A 17,154-nucleotide genomic window follows, 5' to 3' on the forward strand; every position below is an offset into this window, starting at 1 on the left:
TACTTATCCATCACTCGTCCCCCGGCGGCACTAGTCCCGTCAGATCCTATCCATGGCGGCCGAGGCAGATCTATCGGAGGGCCGCATGGCCGACATCATCCGTGCCCTTGAGCTCATCCATAGCCCCTCCTCGACAAATGAGCTGCGCAGGGAGGCCTTGACCTTTGTGGAAGCTCAGAAAGAAAGCAAATCTGCTGCTCGTAATGGTTTCCTGCTGGCTTCCCCAGAACAGAGCAACCCCTTGGTTCGCTACTTCGGCTTGGGTCTGCTAGATCACGTCTTGCGTCACACCTCCTTTGAGGCTTCAGAACAGATTGACGCCCTTAGGGGTCTGGTCCTCAAGCTGGCAGAATCAGTACGCCCAGAAGATCCTCCGTATATACGCAACAAAATCACTCAATTATGGGCCGAAGTCGCCAAACGGAGCTGGGGCTTGGACTGGAACGACATGGACGCCACGCTCGTTCAGTTCTGGGGTGCTAGTCTTGTTCACAAGGAATTAGTCCTGTCAATTCTGGAAACCCTGTCCGAGGATATATTCTACCGTGAAGACACCGTTTCTTCCCTGCGCGGCACGGATCTCAATCGGGCTCTGGTGGAGATTTGCACTCCCCTGTCTGTCTTCGAGGAGATTCACCCAAAGAAGGATAGTGTTGAACTGCGCTGTGGACCGGAAGGTTGGCTTTCCCGCATCTGTGGCTTCCTTGCCGATTGTATCGGGAACATCCAAAACTCGAAGCAAGCAAAAGACTCCGCCCTCAAAGCTCTCGCGACTCTCAAGTCCGTCCTTGCATGGTCTATCCCCAAGGCAATTCTCTCTGCCAACTGCGTTCCTTCAATTGCGAGGGCCTTCACCTGTAACGACGAATATGTGTTGCTGGTAAGTCTCCACCCAACCTGTGAAAGTCGTGCGAGGAGCAGCACGTGCTAATATCAACAAAATTAGGCCGCGGTTGAAGCTCTGCATGCCTTGTACAGTCGTTCCAATGTCGACATCGAGGGTTTCCAACCACTTGTCCACGTCATGTACGAAACGGAGTCCTTGAATGTGCTGCAGAAACTTTATGAATGGTCCGTCGTTGGGCCTGACGATGTCGACGATCTACGGTACACCATATGTAAGAAGCTGTCTGAGGTATGGAAGAGAACTACACTTGTTGGGAGGCATATACTAACGTATCATGGATAGGTATTATCGTATGTTGCGGGGTTCCTTGAGGAAAAGTCTTTTGCCCTGGAAAGCGTACAGGGTCTTAACCTTCCGTTCTTCTTCCACCTCACCGTCAGCGTTATTCAGAACCAAAGTCTTACTGTTTCGATTCCCGTTCTTCATGTGTGGTCTAAGTTAATCGCATCGGAGAGGATCGGAAATACAGACTTGGTCACTGGCCTTGTGCCTTCGCTGCTGAGTATTTGTACCGAACGATTGATTCGTTGGGAGTCTTTTCCATCTGATTCAGAAAATGCCACGGTTGTTTTCCTGAACGAGGACATCGACACTATTCCCGAGAGACATGCTTTCGTTGGTAATTACAGGCGCTACTGCTCATCTATCATTGAGAGCATCGTACAGAAGAGACCACAGGAAGCAATTCTTCATATCTTATCCGAAGTTGACTCTAACCTAGACAATCTCTACGCCGGAGTGGAGCCTTTTAGCGGTATGTATTTCTTGTCTGACTTCGAGTTGCTAGCTAAATCCTGCCTTAGTCAAGTCGTTTTCGAAGAACTCGATGCCCCTGATGCGTGCCGACACGCAGTTTGCAGTCGTTGAGGCAACGTTGAAGGGATACAATAAATGGGTATCTGCGCATGGAAGGATGCCCCAGCAGGATGTGCGCAACATGGGTCCAATTGCCTTTCTTCAGCTAACGTCAATGTAGGAACAGAAGCGTAGCGAGCTAGAACAGATGTTGGAGGCGTGGGCTTTTAAGCTGATGCAGCGGCACTTTGAGGTTCGACTGACTTGCCCTCGGATGTTAAGTTTCAAGTCACCTAACTTACATTACACTACAGGATCCCATCCTCAAGCAGCGAGTCATCAAGCTTGTTGTTGATATATCATCCAAGGCTCTGGATAAAACCCCCAGCTTTGCACTCAAGGCCCTAGAGTATATTCTCATGACACGTCTACCTGACCAGCCGGAATACCCAGTGTACTCCGAGTCTGTCAAGGAACTTCACGGCTTGACCAGCCATGAACTCCGGAGGTTGGCTATGCGTTATGCTGACTACTTTGCTGTAAGCTAGTTCGGCCATGGCTTTAGGCACTGCTAACTGTTCTGTCACAGACCTTCTATGACATACTCGAGCCTAAAATCAAGGAGATCAGCATGGCTAACCGGGTAGACGATAAGCTCCAAATGGAGCTTACCTCGATCCTGCTCATCATCATGTATGGCTTAATCACGTCTGCTCAAGCTTTCTAGTGCTGACCTTGCAGGCAACGTGCAAACAACGTCGAACCATATCTCCGCCAATCTCGACTTGTGTCTTTCGTGGAGCCCATCAAAAATGCTTGGCAGGAAGAGGAGTTCCGTAACATGAGCTCAACCTTTGAAGGCTTCTGCGTAATGCTCGGACTGCAGAGTGTCGGTCCATACATGCAAGCACGACAGGCGCCGAAGCTTGAGGACTGGTCATCGGTGCCTCTGGATAGCGAGGGAAAGCTCATCCAGGAAGAAATGACCAGGAAGTTCCAAGTAATTATAACTGCGAATTCTTGACCAATGGATGCTAACTACTGGATAGCAACTGCCTTTGAGAGGCACCAAGACTATGTTGGCTGTTTCCTCGGACAAGCTGAAAAAGACAGATCAGGCGTACGAACTGGCCTGCAATATCTGGCATGACATCATTCCAACAATTCTGCCAACGTTACTGCAGCTTGTCAGGTAAGCATTCTGCCCATCAGCACTGTATCTCCGGCTAACCCACACACAGTAATGCACATGCCTTCCACAATCCGGAGAACTGGGGTGGTTTGCCTCATGACATGCGCGGTGTCGTCGAGCGTATCCTAACCGATAGATTTTGGCAAGCTGGAATCTCCACTGGAAGCCGGGATGAATTCTATGCTAAGATCACGGCCTCGAGAGCCTCGCTTGAGGGATTTGCATCCTCAGTAAGAGGCAAGATTCGGGCAGTTAGAGAATCCTGCTATTCCATGTTGTTCAGCATGAGTAGGCTGCGAGAGCATTTCTATGGGTTTGCAGAACTTCCCGGCCCCCTTGCCCAGGCGCTGTTCAAAGACTCTCCCCATCTTTCCTCTCATCAATTCTCCGTCCTTCTCAACATCTCAAGATGCTTAATTGATGACTGCCCCGTCCGCTTCCGGGCCCAATTCCTGCCTCCAATGCTCTCCACTCTCTTCACAAACATTGACAAGAAAGTGACATCTGAGTGGGACGCCATTGAACGCCAGAAGGAAGGCCTTGGAGAAGGGGATCTAACCGATGAAATGAAATCGGAGAGTATTCTACGGCAGTTGACGTACTCCGCAGTGATCTTTGTGGCTAGCCTCCTTGACCCGCAGAGAGGGGGTAAGTTTCCGGTGACATCCTGATATTGTGATCTTTATAATATGCTAACTCCTTGTCACAGACCCCGACGACGAGCCAGTAGATCCCAGTGTGCCACAGGCGGCACCGGCGCTCTCTGACTCCATCCGGCACTTTGTCCTCTCTTCTCCGGAGATCTTCGAGCCGGTGATGCTCTTCTGCACTCATGCCCTCCGTATGCGTGATACGCGGTGCTGCAGCATCATCACTCGGGTCATTCGCTCCATCCTTCAAGACTTTGCGCCTCCCAATGATACAGCAACAACCGTAACGATCCGCGAGTTCATCTCTTCCGAGGTGCTCAAGGCCTGCATCACATCTGTGCATGAACCTTACTTCGTTGACATGCAAAAAGATCTCGCCCAGCTCATTGCTTCTATCTGGATACTGTATGGATCGTCCAGCCCCACCCCGCGGGCTGTGATGCTCAGTCTTCCAGGCTTGGATGAACAACGGGTTGCCAACGCAGAGGCCGCACTTATCCGTTCTTCGGCGGCGCGACAGCAGCGTGCCTTGATTTTGGATCTTCTGGAAGGCCTGAGGGGTGTGAGTATTGCCGAGCAGGGTAAGATCCTGGGCTCTCGTGAAGAACGCCGGAAGGCCAGGAGTGCGCTACAAGAAAGGTACATGAGTACTGGTGAGATGGAGGGCCAACAGAATCACAAGGTTGATATCAACGATGGCCCGGACCTTGCCGGTGTCGCGGACTTGTTCGGTTAAAAATCTCCCACAGATTTGGTGCGGCGGCCGCTCATACCCAGGTCTTCCCTTGTATAGTATGGTGGCTTTGGTTTCATGCCTACTTTCCGACGTCACAGCCACCTTTTTGCGGTTTTGACTTTTTATTTTCACATATATAAGCACATAGACGCCTAGCCACGCAGCATAGTCTAATGTAGCAGCGATCGATAGACGCCACTGGCAAAGAAAAACAAAAGAAAGAAATACAAAACACTGAAAACGCATTGCGGAACTGGCCGGTCTCTTTGGTTTGGTATATCTACAACATACAATAGTAGCTCATCTTGACTATCCCGGTGCACCTGTTGATTCTCACGGAACCGCAGCCTACACGCCCATAACTGAATACTCCGAACCCATCATTTACCTGCACATGAACCCCCCGATCAGATCATGCGCAAGGCACACGCCCCCAAAAAGGGACGATCTGGGCAAACAGAAGACAACATAATCGAACGCACATAAATTTTATTATCTTCCAAGCGCTTATTGAGTGACCTTGCTGGGGGTATACGTGAAGGTAGGGCGGACAAAGCTGTTTTCGGTAGGGATCTTGATTAGCCTTTCCCAGCCCAATTGACATCCAAATACGGGTGGAGAGAACATACCGGTCCGAGTTGTAGATCTTGGCGTCCGTACCAAGGAGCTCCTTCTCACGAGCCTTGTCGGCGAAGTACCGACGAGCCTGGTCACGGTCCTCCTCGGCCTGGAGAAGAGGCATGATGTGTATACGGCCCCACATCTTCTCACGAGCGAGTTCACTGTTCATTCCCCTTTCGTCAATATCCATTCCTTGTTTGCCGGGATTTCTGGTTTGTAGAGACGTACTATTGTTCACGAACACCGTAGAAGAGCTTGTAGTATCCGTAACCCATGATCAGGTGCATACCGATAAGGTAGTAGATGGGGCGGAAGCCACGGGCAGGGATGTTGCGCTATACATGAGGGCAGATTCATTAGCAATTGGCTCGTGCCTCCGGACGTAGGGATCGAAATCATAGAAAGTAAGGTAGGGTGTGGTTGCTCGTGAATCGGATCCGATGGAACGTTGTTTCGTGTGGTTAACGCACCTTGTACTGCACGGGCAAGTAGCCCCCCTGCGGGGGCATATCCTGAGGCATGGTGACTGAGGAGAAAAAGACTGGCGAGACAGAGAGGAGGGGGGTGCCGCAGCCTTTCAATTGAGGGTGGTGCTGGGAGATATGATGCGGTTGCGGATGGGAACTTGGGATGTTGTGTCACGTGAGACATGCATGGTTTGGTAATGGGCGCTGAGGGGGTTTTGATTGGTGGGTGTGCGGGGGGGCATTTTGGGTGATCTTCTTTACTTAGCCGCTGGGTGGGCTTCACTTACGTTCTACCGATTGCTGATTGTCTATTCACTTTCTTTTCTTTGTCTCTGTAAGGGATTGGTTATTGGTATTTTGACGGGGAAGAAAAAGAAGCCATTGCTAATTGAGCATTCTAACTACGCCATGGAGGAAGACAACGATCGGCCTAGAAAGCTTCCAAAGCTTGATCACGACGAGTCTCAGGATTCCGAACCCAGAATGACCGGTGCGCTGCAGGTCACGGATAATGCTTCTACAGCTGCTACGGCTGGCACAGACAATGCCGACAATGAGCAACCTACCATGACATCCGAGAATGATAATACCCACGGCGCCGCCGACAGCACTACAGCCCCCACCACCGAAGATGGAGCGCCCAAGATCTCCAAGCGCGAGATGAAGCGCCAACGCCGCCGCGAACAATGGGACCAGCAGCGCGACCAGCGGCTCGCAAAGCGCAAAAAAACTGCACAGGCGCGCAAAGAGCGCCGGCGCGCAGCCTTCGAACAAGCGCGGCTGGACGGCACAGAAGCCGAACTCAAGAAGCAATACGAACGGACTCAGGAACGCTTCCGGAAGTCGACGCTGCTTCCGGTTACATTAGTGATTGACTGCGGATACGACGAATTGATGTTGGAGAAGGAGCGAATTTCACTGGGGTCGCAGATCACGCGGTCGTACTCGGACAACAGTCGGTCGGTGTATCGGTCGCACTTGGTGTTTTCGTCGTTCAATAAGAAGCTGAAGGAGCGGTTTGATACGAAGTTGAATAAGCATTATTTGAACTGGAAGGGGGTTAGGATCCTGCCGGATGATTTTGCCCAGGTGGCTGAGAAGGCGAAGGAGTGGATGGTTGTTCCTGACGGGGGTAAGATGGAGGGGATGTTTGCGGATAAAACGGATATGAAGCCTGAGGATGGGGAGGTGATTTATCTGAGCAGTGATAGTCCCAATACGTTGACGGAGTTGAAGCCGTTCAGTACGTATATTATTGGGGGCCTGGTGGATAAGAATCGGCACAAGGCGATTTGCTATAAGCAGGCTGTGGAGAAAGGAATCAAGACGGCCAAGTTGCCTATTGGGGACTATATACAGATGGCGTCCAGACAGGTGCTGGCTACGAATCATGTCGTGGAGATTATGCTCAAGTGGTTGGAGCTGGGAGATTGGGGCAAGGCGTTCCTTGCTGTTATTCCGCAGCGGAAGGGTGGTACGTTGAAGGAGTCGGGGGCTGAGGCCGACGGGTCTCAGCAGGAGGAGAATAATGCAGAGGAGGAAGAGGAGGAGGCGTTGGAGCAGGCTCAGGAGGTTACTGATGAGGCTGTTGAAGAAGCCCAGCAGGCTGCAGAGGAGCCTGATCAAGCTATGGCGGAGGCACCTGTGGAGGGCAAGTGAGAGGCCTGGTGCCGATTATAGTGTATATATGCAGCAGTGTAAGCTGTCATGCGCTGTCTACTAGAGAAGTGGCTGGCCAATCTACATGTCTTCCAATGACTAGCAAGGAAGTGATGCTTCATAGTTACCTAGTTTGTAGAGCTAACGAACTACTCCGTAGATGGAAGTGATGTGCGTAGTCAGTGCTGACATAAGTGCACCGCCACACGTGCAACGCCACATGGTTGCCACCGGGCGATGGATGACGGCAACCAAAACAACAACAACATCGCCGTTCCATCTTTTTTTCGTTTCCTCCTTCCAGAAGCTCCACAGAGACTCGCTTGCTCTTTGCTCTGCTTGCTGTCTGGGCCCTGGCTCTCTTCACTCTGCCCCGGACCAAGTCTCATCCTCCCCTATATACTTTCCGTCCCCCTCTCTTGTCTGGTGACCTGCCTCAATCCCTGCCCTAGCAACCCACTTTATTCCAAAGTTCAATAAACAAGGTTGCTGTTGCTGAGCAGCAAAGCTCCTCCAGCCATGTTTGTGCTCCGCAACGGTAAGTCCCTTCCCTTCCCGGATGTCTTCTCCTCAAGGACAGCTTTGCGTTCACTTTGGCTTTGCTACCCCGCCATCTGCCCCTCCTCCCCTCATCCTCCTTCCCTGCTTCCTCCCCTCCCGCCTTCATCACTTACCAGTTCCCTCTCATACTGACGTATCCTCTCGGGACCTATCCAGTGAGCAAGTACCTCTTCGGAGACTCTTCCAAGGAATCTATCATCGAGATCCCTCAGGGACAACTTTATCTCGTCCGCCCTCTGTCGCCCAAGGGCTACTCGGAACTCATCTTCAAGGACGCCGCCGCCTCCATCAGACGCACTGGCCAGGAATTCCAGTATCAGCTCGTCATCCAGCGCGCCTACGAGGAAGGCGAAGAGGAGCTTGGAGAAGAGGACGACGAGCAAGGCGGCAGTGACAGCCTCGATAAGGACGAAAAGGTCTTCCTGCTCGATCAGGCTCTGCACTTTCGCTCCGAGGTGCGCGAAGGAGGACAAAAGATCTTGGCCTGGAGAGACCTGAGTGGCGACATTGGTGACCTTTTTGAATTTGTCTGCGACCCCTCCGTACCTTCGGATAAGGTTTCCACCTTCGAGCTAGCCGCTCTTCAGTGCCAGTACGAGCGCGCATACCGCCGCAGCTCCCAGAACGTGAGCCGCGAAGATCTGCAGGAGTTCTCATTCCAGGAGGAGAAGCCTATCCCGTCTGCAAGCCCTATCTCTTCTTCAGCACGGTCTCCTGCTCGGTCGCCGACATCTGGAGAGTCCACCGCCGCCATGGTGAAGGACGTCGAATACTCGCGGTCCAAGGGACAAATTAAACCTGCAGCCTCAGAGGAAGCCACCGTTGCCCCCCCTTCTGCAGCGCAGCCTGAGGCTAGGGAGGTCCTTGCCAAGGAGAAGGCCGAGCTGCACCTGTTCGACTTTGTGAGCGGAACGTTCGTTCTGCAGGCGGCCAACGTAACTGCGACTGTTTCTGAGATTGGTGACTGGAAGTACTGGCTTCAGATTAGCGGAGAAGACAAGGAGTGGCTGGGACAGGCTGTCGTTGCTGACATCAACCCCGTTTTCAACTTCGAGTATCTGTCGTTCATCTTCAATGCCTACAGTGAAGATGGCTCGGCGTTCTCTTGGCTCTTGCGCTTCAAGGACCAGGAGACTGAGGAGAGGTTCCAGGAGGGTCTCATGCAGGCTCTGTGGGAACAGCTGAACGAGATGAAGTGGACAAAGGTCAAGGAGCAAGAACGAGAGTATGTGCTGGACGCCTTCCAGGATCTCACAATGGAAGATGCAGAGGAACGCGAAGCCGAGGCCGAAGAGGAAGAAGAAGAGGAAGACGAGGAGGAAGACCACTACGACGGTCAACGCAGCGAACACTACGACTCCGACGAGGAGCAAGATGATGTTGTTACGCGGGATGATGATGGAAACGTCAACTCCCAGCTTGCCGTCGGTTACAAGCATGACCGCTCCTTTGTTGTCCGTGGCTCCAAGATTGGCGTCTTCAAGCACACTCCCGACAACAACTTGGAGTTCTCTACCAACATCTCCAAGGTTGAGACCCCCAGGGGCAAGCTCTTCAGCCCCAAGAAGGTCATGTTGCACGCCGAGGACACCAACATGATCCTTCAGAACGGTGACGACCCGAACTCGCTTTACCGGATGGACTTGGAGTATGGTAAGATTGTGGATGAGTGGAAGGTCCACGATGACATTCCAGTTACTACATTTGCTCCTGAGAGTGTGAGTATCCTATTTACTTGTCTATTGCGTGAGATATTTGCTAACTTAGCTAGAAATTCTCCCAAATGACCTCTGCACAGCCCTTCATTGGTGCTTCTAAGAACGCCCTCTACCGCATCGACCCCCGTGTCGACGGAAACAAGTTGGTGGACACAGACCTGAAGCAGTATGCCAGCAAGAACGAGTTTTCTTCGGTGGCTACCACTGAGAAGGGTTACATCGCCGTCGCCTCCAACAAGGGTGATATCCGGATGTTTGACCGTCTTGGAATCAACGCTAAGACACATATTCCTGCTCTGGGAGAGCCGATCATCGGACTGGATGTGTCTGCGGACGGCCGCTGGGTGCTTGCAACCTGCCGGACATACCTCCTCCTTATCGACTCGCTACAGAAGGAGGGCAAGAACGAAGGCAAGCTAGGCTTCGAGCGCTCATTCGCCAAGGACTCCAAGCCTCAGCCTCGCCGTCTGGGTCTGCAGCCTGCCCATGTGGCCCAGTTCCAGCACGAGACGAAGAAGCCTATCAGCTTCACGCAAGCACGATTCAACACGGGTGTCGACAGTCAGGAGACTTCGATTGTCACGGCCACTGGTCCCTTCATCATCACCTGGAGCTTGAAGAAGGTCGTTGCCGGACGCAAGGACCCCTACACCATCAAGCGGTACGGCGAGGACGTGATGGCAGACAACTTCCGCTTTGGTTCGGACAAGAACGTCATTGTGGCCTTGCCCAACGAAGTCAACATGGTTGCCAAGCGGAGTTTGATGAAGCCCACTCGCGAGAGTATCGCCGGACCTCCTGTCACACCCCGTCGCAGGACCCAATGGGGCAGCCGGTTAGGAAGGGACGAGATTGTCAACTCGCCTTACTGATAGGTTGGCCTTTTTCGTGTTAAGTTTCTGCGCCGCTGCATACCCATCTTATGTTTTCGGTTCGTCATACTTTTTTATTTTCTTCTTGCACTCTGGTATTCTATGAAACGCTTTAATGTCCTTACACGGTGATATGAACGGCTGGCGAACGGTTGCACTGCGGAATTAAGCATTGATGTTTGTACTCTTACTAGTAGCTGATAATACATCTACGAATCACGACTGACGTTGCACGATGGTTAATGGATGACATTCTGGGCCGGCTGGCCACGTAGTATATAGTTGCGCTCGTCGTCGATGGGTATCCCGTACCTAAAGCGGCGCTGCCTCAATCCTCCTAGTAGCTAGCTCAACGTAGGCAATTCAAGCCAGCAATTGCACATCCAGTCCCAAAGCACCGCCAACCAACCACTTCATGATTATCGACCATTCTGCCAGCAGAGGATAGTCACGCATCACACTCCATTCCATTACGGTGCCAAGTTGGCACATATCTCAAGACCCGACATACCACACCTCCACACCAATGATATCGAACTTGACGCCCTCGTCCGAGAGCGGCTCATTGCCAAAAGTCTGGCACGACGCACTGACGCCTTTTTCGAGACTCGAGTCGACCCATAGGCCGTAGTGTCCATCACTGCTTCTATTAGCTCATTGCAAAAGAAAAGACCGAAGAATAGAGGAGGAAGACATACCCTCCACCCAAACTCAAAAACCCAGTCTCACAAAACATCATATAATCATTAACCCCACTATACGGAAACGCCTTGAAGCGGATCTGCTCCGGCGTGACCGTCCCACTCGTCCTCCCACTCCCAGCACCATTTCCAGAGGTCGGAGAAAGCCACTTCTCGCCCTCCCCACGGCGTAGAGTCGTCGAACGCCCCGCGTTCGTTGTATCCGCGCTCGGAGGCAACGGTAACCCGGCCTTCTCCAGCACATCAGCCTCTACCCCTTCCTCACCACCATTGTCCCCATTCGCGTTACTGAAATTGCTGAGCATAGCGGTGGCAGGCGGCAACACGCTCGCCCTCCAGAGGAAACACTCCCCGGTACCATAGTAATGCGAGTCCGGGTGCGGAGGATCAGTCATGTAGGCGCCGAAGACGGCGTTCGACGATGGCGAGGCGTCGCGGATGACGAGGATGTAGCCGGCGCGGGGGCTGCGGGTAGATGCGATATCGCGGCAGTTGTCGTATAGGGTGGAAAGGGAGGCGCCGTCGCGGTCCAGACTGTAGGCTAGGTGCCAGGTGTTGCAGAGCTGGAGGCGCGGGGGCACCAGGAGGCGGATTTCTTCGGCGAGGGAGCGTGTGAGCAGGGTGGAGGGGTCGGAGAGGGTGAGGGGGGTAAGAGGAGGGGGTTGGAAGGGGGAGGCGGTGCGGATGGGGGTGAAGACTGGGTTGTTGTTGGTGGTGGTGTCGGTGGTGGTGGTTTTGCGACGCATGTTGTTGGTGGTGTTGGTGGAGGGGTCGGTGAGGCGGCGATAAAGGCCGGAGACGACGTGGGTGACTGGGTAGGAGAAGTAGGAGGCGGCGGATTGTTGGAGAGAGGAGGGGGTGGTTGCGGTGGTGCTGGTGCTGGTTGTGGGGGGAGGTCGAGATCCAGATCTCGAGCTTGAGGAGGACGACATGCGGGCAATGACGTGGGTGTTAAGGGATTAAAGGAGGGAGAGGGGGAGATTAATAATGGGGAAAGGGGGAGATCATGCAATTGAGATGGACGGAGGAGGGGGTAGAATGGGATAGGGGAGGAGAGGATGAGGTGGTGGAGAGGAAGATAAGACGATGGGGAGATGCAAGAAGGAGGAGGAGATTGATTAATTAATTAATGTTCGTCACGCTTTGCGGATCGGCGGGTGAGCAGCTTCTATACGGAGGATTCCTGGCTACTTTCAGTAATCAGTCGTGCTTGTACATCTCACGGCACATGCCCAATTATCGTTCAATTTTGGAGACAGAAAATATTATAGATTGGACTACGGAGATACTACTATCTGATAACGTTAATTACTCATTTACTGTATCCCTACTTCTGCCACACCTGCTCGACAAACGCCGTTAGATCGGCCTTGAGCTCGCGTGGACGCTCCAATGCGGCAAAGTGTCCTCCCTGTCGATCAACGTCAGATTTTCAACACACGAACTCATAGCGGTATTATCTTACCTCTGAATGATCCTGGAAGAAGACTAGATCTCCTGTGGTAGCAATCCAGCTTCGAGGCACGGGGCAAAGGTCCTTGGGGAAGAACGAGAATCCGAATGGTTTGTGAATATATAATTCGTTCTGCAGCATCGTCGCTCCGTTGGGCACAGAGGCGGTGGGGGTAGTCTTCATTGTTAGCTACACGTATACTACTAGTATGACGATCGAGATTGCATTCTTCAAACATACCTCACGGTAGGAATAAATAGCCCGTGGAAAACTCTCAGTGAGCCAATACAGGCTTACCATCTCAAGAATGGTCGTAGAAGGGAGGGGTTCATCCACCCATTGGAGGTATTTCTCACCAACCCTGAATTAAATCGGTCAGGTACTTTAACATAGTTTTGTCGAAAAGAAGCAAACCCACCATGCAAGTAAAGCGATCGGACTGCTGGACAGTACATGGCCGATTGTACTGGGCCGAGTACTGTGCTCCAGGGCATAAGCTAGGCCATTGGTCATGAATTTCTCCATTCGCGCGACTCCCTCTTTCTCCGCCGCAGTCAAGCTCTCCGTTGACAGGCCTTCAGGGGGAGCTCTCATTGCGCATAGGTTCACTATACTCTTAGTGTCTAACAAATGTATGTGAGGGCTTATCACTTACAATGTACCGCTGGTGGAAGTTAGCAATGACTGCATCTTCGATGACGAGGTACACTAACCTTTGCAGGCGTCGAAGCTTACGCCCAGAACCCGCCCTACAAAACTACCAATATCACCTCCCTGGATAACATAGCCACTGCCGAACCCGAGGTCCTTCATCAACTGGTCTACGACCCGGGCGATGTCAACCAAGCCGAAATCCCTGTCCAGTGGGGGACCAGACGAGAAGGTGTACCCAGGAAGGGATGGAACAATTAGATGGAAAGGTAAGGTTTCAGGAGAGTACTCCTCGCTGAATAGCTGGAGGATTGGGTAGAATTCAACGAAGTTGCCTGTGTAACTTATTAGGGCAGGCTGACATGTATGCTTGCTTGGACAGAGTATATACTTACCGGGCCAACCATGGAGCAATGCGATGGGCACAGCATCCTCCCTCTGAGAAAATAAGGCAGCAAAGTGCACTGTGAGACCCTCAATCTCCGTAGTAAACTGGGGGAAAGAGTTCATTCGAGCTTCAAATGTTCGCCTGGATTGATCAGTGAGCATTGTACATCGATGGACTAGATAGGCAATCGAACCAGTCAAATTCCGAGACCCATTTCTCCCGCATGGATGACAGCCATTCGGAAGTGACGCCAAACCGGCCATCTGATTGCAGGTTCTCATAGGTGGGAGGGGCGATTTTGGATAGTCGGAGGAGGGTTTTCAGGTCATTCAGCTGCTCATCGGGGATGGAGACAGTGAAGGGAGTAGGAGAAATGCTGGCCGAGGAGGGAAGCTTGCCGAACGGAGCAGACATGATGAATTAATGCTAAAGAAAGTGAGGATACAGAGGAGATAGGAATCGAAAGAGAGGAGTAGTGAGAAATGAGGGGTTGCCCAGCAGAAGTATTCAAAGTGATTGATGCATGCTGGGCGGGGTCACGGCTGGTCCGAGGCTCACTTTCAATGCTAATGATTTCTCCTCCATTCAGCATCACGCAGATACGACAGTGTAAAGATTGGACAGAGCTACCGTGCTTATAAATCTTTCAGTAAGCCCTCTTGACAATTCATTTCGCATCTTCTGTCATTATTCACGTCAGCAGATACCAGCTCTTTTCCCAATGCGGATGGGTGCAGTTATTACCCGTCTAGAACATTAGTACTCCCACCATCTATATATTCGAGAAGATGTTTACTCCAGAACAAGCCGGAACTTAAAAAGCGCCTAGAAGTATCTGGGACCCAGATAATTCAAATGAGGCCAGGAAATAACTAACACTGAACACGCCCACCATCAGTCTGCGGAGCTGGTGAGGAATTGCGGCTGATTGGATTACCATCGGGGCTATCAGTAAGCTCAGCTCTAGTATGAAAGTTAAACTTGGGTTGCGCCTTTGTCACTGGCTTACCTCAATTAATTAGAGATAATCATCTGAGTTTATAGTTTCACATGCCTCCGGGACTTTATGCAACAAGCCTGGACAGTATAAAATTAACTATCAAGGCACCTCTGTACGCCTCCGCATGGCACCGAATATGGCAGCTGAGAAAATAAGGACAATAATAGAAACCCTTTATGAGAAAACAAAGACTACGTCTTTTCGGCCCCCTCTACATATAATCCTTCGTCCTCGCCTCACAAAACTCCCAAAACTCACACGCCCTCCCCGTCCCACCCTCCTCTTTCCTCTTCATCGCATCCAACAACGTCGGCGCCACAGCATCATGAAGTCTCCCCCAAGGAACAACATATGCACCATTATTTTCCAACCCCAGTTCCCCCGACAACCCCGCATACAGCACCGTATGAGCCGCCAAAGCCGGACTATGCAGCAGCGGCCAAGAGAGAAGCTTCATCCAGCGCGCATTCCTCAGAAGGTTCGTATTAGCTGCGCCTGGATTCTGCGCCACGCTGACGATACCCTTCTCGCCGTACCGCCGGGCCATTTCCGTAGACAGGAACCAGTTTCCAAGCTTGGAGGTGACATAGTTTCGCACAGCGTCCTTCGGTGGGTTGGTCAGCTCCGACATGATGATGCCTTCGGGTGGAGCGGAGAGTTCGGCGACCTGACTGCTTGTCCAGATGACGCGAACGGAGCCCGCAGTGGTAAGTTCAGACTCAGACGATGCCGCAGCTTCGAGCAAGGGAGTTAAGAGTTGGGTGAGGAGAAATGGGCCCAGACAGTTGGTTGCGAGTTGGAGCTCGATGCCTTGTTGGGAGACGCTGCCTAGTGGGGGTTGGGACACGCCGGCATTGTTGAAGAGGAGATCGAGCTTCAATTCTATGGCGCTGAAGGTAGATACGGTGGATTTGATAGTTGTAAGGTCGTCTAGATGAAGTTCGAGAAAATGTAGCTCGCCTGTGCTGGACTTGGCATTCTCCGGGACGGATTTCTGGATAGCCAGGATGGCTGCTTGAGCGGCGGACTCTGAACGTCCTGCTATGTAGACTTTGGCGCCTTTGCGGTAGAGGACCTTCGCTACTTCGAAGCCAATGCCTGATGCGCCGCCGGTGATGAGCACCACTTTGCCCGATTGCTGGGGGAGGTCATCGGGGGTGAAGGTTGGGCGGGGAGGGAAGAATTGAGAGAATTGGGCTCCCATTGTGGAGGCTGTTACTAGTACTAGGTGTGGTAGGCATTGAGAAGAGATGGTAATTCAGTCACATATTTATATGCTGATTGTTGTTGGGTGAGACCCCTGCAGGGTATCCTTAGTCTCGTTCATCGTTATACATGTTTAGACGAGCGGACCAACCGGCGCTACTATAGAACAGACCGGCTCGGTTGTTAGCGTTGACACCCAGCTAGCTCAGCCTGCTGGGAACTTCCCTTTGTTTGTCTTGTTCGCTAGGTCCCATGCTGACCACATTTTGTCGCACAGATAATGAGAAAGAGAAGATAGACAGGGTGACTGACACTCCTCTTTCCCTGAAAAATCATCCCTCAAAAAATGAGAATCGCTAGGTCCATTAATGCTGTGGCCTGCCACTGTGCTGGCGAAGTATGCGACGTGATTGTCGGAGATGTTTTGAACCCGTCAGGATGCAGCACCATGTATGAATAACTAGTTCACTTTCGCGACAAAGACCAGATCCGCCAGCTCCTCATGCAAGAGCCTCGGGGACGGCCGGTAATGTGTGTGAATTTCGTCTTGCCCCTTGCAATCCAAAGGCCGATTGCCGGGCTTTTGATCATGGTGACCGAGGAATACCCTGCCATGTCTGGAGGCAATGCCATTGCAACTACGACTGTCCTTCTGGAGACAGGCATGGTGGCCATGACTGAACCGATCACCAAGATAGTCCTGGAAACTCCAGCAGGTTTAGTGCCTATCACTGCGGACTGCGAGGGTGGGAAGTGCGAGGAGGTCGCGTTTAACACTGTCTCTTCCTTCGTTTTCGCCCTAGATTACAAGATCGATGTCCCTACACTGGGATTCGTCTCGGTGGATATTGCATGGGGAGGGATGATCAACGGCTTTGTCGATGCAACCTCACTCGGAATCAGTATCAACAACAAAAACGGGCCGAAGTTGATCGAATACGGAGAGGGAATCACAGATGCTCTCCAAAAAGCTCCGTTCGTGCCCGTCCATCCGGAGAACCCAGGCATCAGAGGCGTTAGTATCCTCCAGTTCACAGAACCACTTTATTGGGATACTATGATGGCTGTCAATACTGTTGTGGTTTCTCCCGGGCGGTTCGATCGGTGCCCGTGTGGCACAGGAAGCTGTGCAAGGATGGCAGTGCTCCATGCTCGTGGCCAGCTCGCAGTTGACGAAGAGATTCCAGCATCATAGCATCGTTGGGAGTACTTTTGACTGTTACATCCGCGGGACGCAGAAACCTGGAGACTATGACGCTATCTTGCCGACGGTCAAAGGAAGTGCTTGGATCAATTGTTTCAAGTAGATGGCGTTGGATCCTACTGATCCCTGGCCAGTGGGCTTCCGAGTTGGCGACCAATGGCATATAGCAGCGTCACAAATTATGTAGTATTAAAACGGAAAATGGAGCTGAGCATCGAAAACGAACAACATTGATGATGAGTTTATGTTCATAGACACCACTCTGACTAAGCATAGCGGGATGTGTTCCCGAAGCAGCATAAAACCCAAAACGGCAATGCAATTCAAATCCACTTGAATAGGATATAAAATATTGATATGGTATCATCCGTGA

At 51.9% G+C, this 17,154-nt stretch overlaps 8 protein-coding genes across 8 annotated transcripts; 4 read left to right on the forward strand and 4 right to left on the reverse strand.

Moving 5' to 3' along the window:
- Window positions 1-52: 52 nt before the first annotated feature.
- On the forward strand, window positions 53-4,280 carry An16g02120 (uncharacterized protein; the record flags this gene model as incomplete). Its single annotated transcript, XM_059744964.1, has 10 exons — window positions 53-880; window positions 947-1,135; window positions 1,190-1,661; window positions 1,711-1,879; window positions 1,992-2,241; window positions 2,292-2,395; window positions 2,444-2,702; window positions 2,752-2,894; window positions 2,944-3,542; window positions 3,604-4,280. The coding sequence occupies 10 exons, from the start codon at window positions 53-55 to the stop codon at window positions 4,278-4,280; spliced, it is 3,690 nt and encodes a 1,229-aa protein (XP_059606752.1).
- A 507-nt stretch (window positions 4,281-4,787) lies between these two features.
- On the reverse strand, window positions 4,788-5,422 carry An16g02130 (uncharacterized protein; the record flags this gene model as incomplete). The annotated part of the gene is made up of 4 exons (XM_059744965.1): window positions 4,788-4,836; window positions 4,910-5,093; window positions 5,191-5,236; window positions 5,372-5,422. The coding sequence occupies 4 exons, from the start codon at window positions 5,420-5,422 to the stop codon at window positions 4,788-4,790; spliced, it is 330 nt and encodes a 109-aa protein (XP_059606753.1).
- A 354-nt stretch (window positions 5,423-5,776) lies between these two features.
- Window positions 5,777-7,027, forward strand: An16g02140 (uncharacterized protein; the record flags this gene model as incomplete). Its single annotated transcript, XM_001397490.1, has 1 exon — window positions 5,777-7,027. One exon carries the CDS (start codon window positions 5,777-5,779, stop codon window positions 7,025-7,027), a length of 1,251 nt encoding a protein of 416 aa, XP_001397527.1.
- Window positions 7,028-7,546: 519 nt separating this feature from the next.
- An16g02150 (uncharacterized protein) lies at window positions 7,547-10,178 on the forward strand (the record flags this gene model as incomplete). The annotated part of the gene is made up of 3 exons (XM_001397491.3): window positions 7,547-7,565; window positions 7,745-9,306; window positions 9,360-10,178. The coding sequence occupies 3 exons, from the start codon at window positions 7,547-7,549 to the stop codon at window positions 10,176-10,178; spliced, it is 2,400 nt and encodes a 799-aa protein (XP_001397528.1).
- A 337-nt stretch (window positions 10,179-10,515) lies between these two features.
- On the reverse strand, window positions 10,516-11,811 carry An16g02160 (uncharacterized protein; the record flags this gene model as incomplete). The annotated part of the gene is made up of 4 exons (XM_059744967.1): window positions 10,516-10,522; window positions 10,690-10,818; window positions 10,877-10,959; window positions 11,122-11,811. 4 exons carry the CDS (start codon window positions 11,809-11,811, stop codon window positions 10,516-10,518), a joined length of 909 nt encoding a protein of 302 aa, XP_059606754.1.
- Window positions 11,812-12,206: 395 nt separating this feature from the next.
- On the reverse strand, window positions 12,207-13,785 carry hyl1 (epoxide hydrolase hyl1-Aspergillus niger; the record flags this gene model as incomplete). Its single annotated transcript, XM_001397493.3, has 8 exons — window positions 12,207-12,290; window positions 12,345-12,509; window positions 12,573-12,693; window positions 12,751-12,940; window positions 12,988-12,996; window positions 13,046-13,318; window positions 13,379-13,512; window positions 13,565-13,785. The coding sequence occupies 8 exons, from the start codon at window positions 13,783-13,785 to the stop codon at window positions 12,207-12,209; spliced, it is 1,197 nt and encodes a 398-aa protein (XP_001397530.1).
- Window positions 13,786-14,582: 797 nt separating this feature from the next.
- Window positions 14,583-15,575, reverse strand: An16g02180 (uncharacterized protein; the record flags this gene model as incomplete). The annotated part of the gene is made up of 1 exon (XM_001397494.1): window positions 14,583-15,575. One exon carries the CDS (start codon window positions 15,573-15,575, stop codon window positions 14,583-14,585), a length of 993 nt encoding a protein of 330 aa, XP_001397531.1.
- A 591-nt stretch (window positions 15,576-16,166) lies between these two features.
- On the forward strand, window positions 16,167-16,772 carry An16g02190 (uncharacterized protein; the record flags this gene model as incomplete). Its single annotated transcript, XM_001397495.3, has 1 exon — window positions 16,167-16,772. The coding sequence occupies one exon, from the start codon at window positions 16,167-16,169 to the stop codon at window positions 16,770-16,772; it is 606 nt and encodes a 201-aa protein (XP_001397532.3).
- Window positions 16,773-17,154: the final 382 nt, after the last annotated feature.

The sequence above is a fragment of the Aspergillus niger genome (assembly GCF_000002855.4).
Source record: "Aspergillus niger supercontig An16".
NCBI lineage: Eukaryota > Fungi > Ascomycota > Eurotiomycetes > Eurotiales > Aspergillaceae > Aspergillus > Aspergillus niger.